Source organism: Hipposideros armiger, unplaced genomic scaffold (assembly GCF_001890085.2).
Source record: "Hipposideros armiger isolate ML-2016 unplaced genomic scaffold, ASM189008v1 scaffold_695, whole genome shotgun sequence".
In the NCBI taxonomy this organism is placed as follows: Eukaryota; Metazoa; Chordata; class Mammalia; order Chiroptera; family Hipposideridae; genus Hipposideros; species Hipposideros armiger.
Window position 1 is genome coordinate 882257 of NW_017732045.1, and position 4450 is coordinate 886706.

The 4450-nt window shown below is 37.3% G+C and overlaps 1 protein-coding gene across 1 annotated transcript in view; it reads left to right on the forward strand.

Annotated features, from left to right (window-relative positions):
- The window catches only part of TMEM50B (transmembrane protein 50B), a 34527-nt gene that overhangs the window by 12703 nt on the left and 17374 nt on the right, over window positions 1–4450 (forward strand). The window contains exon 2 of the mRNA XM_019626946.1: window positions 3482–3621. Within this exon, the coding sequence (XP_019482491.1) occupies window positions 3523–3621 (99 nt within the window). The 5' untranslated portion in view covers window positions 3482–3522. The remainder of the gene's footprint in view (window positions 1–3481; window positions 3622–4450) is intronic.

Consider the following 4450-nt stretch of genomic DNA (forward strand, 5'->3'; position numbering starts at 1 on the left):
CCAGTGAAGCAACGTCCTCCACAACTAGACTGAAGAACAAAAGGACAGCAACTTGTCTGTTCCTCTTCCCCCAATTCCCCAGCACTGTTCCCATCCCCAAATTCCCCAATAAAAATCTTTAAAAACAAACAAACAAACAAGCAAAAAAAACTCTCAGGAAAGCCAGTCTTCTCAGGTGAGAGTGTTAGCTCTTAATATACCAGCCTTTTCCCCTCACTTTCCTCTCCTAAACGTTGACCATAGTGAATGGGCTCTTGGTGCCTCAGCTCCTTTTCCCCGTAAAGATCTTCAGTTGATTTCTCATTACAAACCATGGTGGAACCCCAAATCCTTCATAAGGTCCACCATGGTCATCTGCAATATGATCTGGCCCTTACCTGTTTGTCTCCAAACTTATTCCAAGCCACTTGGTCCACTAAATTAATGATACCCTGATTCTCTGGTTCCAGCTAACTCTTCCTTGTTGGTACCAACAGGCCTTATGAGCTTTGTATATAATTTACCCTCCTTGCTTTACCCCTTTTGCTTCTCCTTAATCTAATTAACTTCACCCAGCTTTTAAATTTCAGTATGTTTTAAAATTTTAGCAAATGTTACCTCTTCGGAGAGGCTTCTCCTGACCACCCATTCTAAAGCAGGTCTCCCCTTTATTCTCTATTAGGATCCTGTGCATTTCCTTCATAGGAATTATTTGTATTACTTTGATGTTTCTCTGCCTCGCCCCATCCTTACCCACCAACTTAAGCCCCAGGAGGGAGAAGACCATGACATTTCATAAATCACAGTGTGGAAATAACTATATATTTTTTGCTTATTAAACTATAATGTTAATATATGGGAAATAAATTTTATAAGAGGAAATAAGACTTTAACCTTCAGACATTGTCTTAAATTCACGTTGACCTTCCCTATACTTGCTTTTAACTAGTTAATTTTAATCTCTGATAACAGTTCATTACCATGTCTGCAGAATATCTTGATAAAATGTGCTCATAATGCATAGAGTAAGACTTTTGTGAAAACTAAAGCATATCTAAATGGTGAAAACATTTTTAAAACTTTTTGTGGGTAAAATTTACATCCTGAAAAATAGACAGATCTTAAGTGTACACTTGAATGACTTTGATAAATATATCTACTTGCATAACCACTATCCCAATCAAAATATAGAAAATTTCCATCACCCCCCAAAAGTTCCCTTTGGCAACCACTGTTCTGATTTCTGGACCATTGATTAGCTTTGCTTCTTCTTAAGCTTCATTTAAATGGAATCACATTATATACTCTTTTGTATCTGTCTTTCACTTAAATTGTGTTTTTGAGATTTTTTTTCTGTGTGATTATATGTATTAGTTAATTCTTTTTTTGTTGCTGAATAGTATTCCATTGTATAAATTGATCATCATTTATTTATCCAGTCTTCTGTTGATGTACATTTAGGTTGTTTCAGTTTGGGGCTATTATGAATAAAACCGCTATAAACTTTCTTGTACAAGTCTTTTTGTGTGTTTGGACATGTGTTTTTACTTCCCTTGGTAAATACCTAGGAATGGAATTGCTGGGTTATAGGGAGGTTTATTTTCTTTTTCTTTCTTTTTTTAAAGATTTTTAAGATTTTTTAATCTTAAGATTTTATTGGGGAATTGGGGGAGGGAACAGCATTGGGGAATTGGGGAAGGGAAACAGACAAGTTGCTATCCTTTTGTTCTTCAGTCCAGTTGTGGGGGACATTGCTTCTCTGGCCCATGTTGGTATTCTGATCATTGCGCTCTTCCCTGCTGAGGCAGTTGCTCTCTGGCCATTGGATGGCTGCTCACGGTGGCTCACAGCAGCCCACTGCAGCCCCACTGTAGCCTACGGAGTCGCCGGTGACTCATGGCAGCTCAGCTCTAGGTCGAGCTTTTGTTCAGCATCTTAGCTGTAGAGGGCACAGCATTACTGGCCCTCATGTGGGATCCGGACTGGGGCCCTGCTGCTCAGAGCTTGCGTTCCTAAGCCAACTCTTAACCAGCAAGCCACTCGGCCCGGCTCAGGGAGGTTTATTTTCAACTTTATAAGAAATTACTACAAAAAAAAATGTATGAGATTTCCAGTTGTTGTACAACCTCACCAACATTTAGTATTGTCCGTCTTTTTAATTTTAGCTGTTCTAGTGGATTTATGCTAATCATTAATTTGCGTTTCTCTGATGACTAATAATGTTGAATACCTTTGTATGTGCTTTTGGTAGTTAATTGTCTTCTTAATTCTTTTGCCCTTTTCAAGTGTGTTCAAGTCCTGCACACTTTATATTGCCTGTATTTTGTTTATCTTTTTATTATTAATGTTTAGGAGTTCTTTCTCTATTTTAGATACAAGTCCTTTGTCAGATATTTATTTTGCAAATATTGTTTCCCAGTCTGTGTCTCCAGTGTTTGGATCTTCTGTAGTATATTTATTGTTTTGTTTTGTTTTTTCCAGATTAACAATTGGACCCATTACTTTAAATTTAGAGACATTTCACCTAAGTCCATATTTAAACATTTTATTTGAAAATGTAACTGACATACTATTTAGAAATGTTTATTTTTGTGGACATCCTATACAGTGTTATAATTTTTGCTTAAATAGTTGTCTTTTAAATAAAGAGAAGAAAATAAAAAATAGTCTTTCATATTTACCCCAGCTTAAAACAGATCACATTTTTTCCTTCTTCTGTGAATGTCTAGTAATTTTTTACTATATACTGGACATTGTGGGTTATACATTAAAGACACTCAGGATTCAGTTATCTTCATCTGAAGAATGTTACTTTTTGTTCTGGTTTCTAGGGGTCAGGAATTTGAAAAGGGCATATGCAGGATGATGTGTCTCTGCTCCATACATCTGGGGCCTCGCCAGGGAAGCCTTAAAGTCTGGGGATAATCCTGCAGCTGGTATAGCAATCAGCTAGCAGTGTCTACTCACAGATCTGGCAGTTGATGTTAGCAGTTGGCTGAGACCTCACCTGGAACTGTGGGCCAGAACACCTGTACATGGTCTCCTCACAGCATTGTGGCCTTGGATTTTTCACATAGCAGCTCACGACTCTAGTAGTAGTGTTCCAGAGAACCAGCTACAAGCTTCATTGTTTTCTATGATCTAGTCTTAGAAGTTGTGTAGCAGAGGTTACACAGCATCACTTCTACTTTATAGGTCAACCAGTCTTTATTGTTGGCCCAAATTCAAGGGGAGGGACATAGATCCACCTCTCAAAATTTGCAGACATGTTTCAAAACCACCGTGCTCATTTAGGAAACAGGAAGCTCCCTTTTGTGTCCTAGTACAGGCCTATGTACGTCTCAATAAATAGTCATTGAAATGCTGAATGTTTCTTCTTCACTATAGTAGATTCGGACCTAAAGTAAATCTGTGTTTAAAGCTTTATAAGAGGAGTAAGTATGTCACTTCTTAAAAACATTTCCTTAGATAGATTTTTCTTTTTTTGTCTTTTTATTTGTAGGATACAGTATTTAATGAAAAATCCATGCTTAAGGGGTGAAAATGGCAGGCTTCCTAGATAATTTCCGTTGGCCAGAATGTGAATGTATTGACTGGAGTGAGAGAAGAAATGCTGTGGCTTCTGTGGTAGCAGGTATATTGGTAAGTGACAAGGCCTGGCTGGGGACATCTGTGCCTCATCTTTTCCTTTGAACTGTGAATATCCGTTTAGAAGTATTTATTTCACTGGTTATGTTGTATAGATAATTTTAAGAGTTCTAGATACTGTTACTAAACAAAAACAAGGTAGGCCCTGGGTTCATTTGACTGTAAATTTGCTAAACTTACTATCTTTTCTTCAGTTCCAGTGATAACACAGTTATTATAGGAAGTAACATTTTAAAGTTAATGATACAATAGCTATAAGTTCTTTAAGATCTTTAGAGGCTCAGAATTTCATGTAACTAAACATTATTGTTGTGACTCATTGAAATTCAGGCTGTGTAGACAGCAGTAAGGACCTTAGGTTGCATTAGAACGGATGCCCTGCAGTGCCCCAGGGAAGAGATGCCACCTTCATTTCCCCAGCTGGGGAAGTGAGAGGAAGACATTTGTGGAGAAAACTATTGCTTAATTTTATTCCCCCAATTTTTTTCTTTCTTAATTTTTTGTTATTAAAAATGTCCATCATAGAAACAAAAATAGGGAGAATGGTTTAAAGAGCCCCTCCCCCTCGTGTCCCCTGTACCTAAAAAAAAAAAAATCAAATCATGACCAACCTTGCTTTAAAGCACCTCAACACCCAGGCTTGCCCCCACTGCGTTTTTTGAAGCAAATTTCAGTAGCTGTTACATTTTAAAAATTCATCTCTTTTAGTATATAGTTTTATACCTGAAATCCAATAGAAAAAAATAAATAAAGCAGAGCAGAACTAAAGATAGTTGTGGAACAGTCCTCTTAGATGTTTCTAAGTTTTCCTTGTTCTTTATGG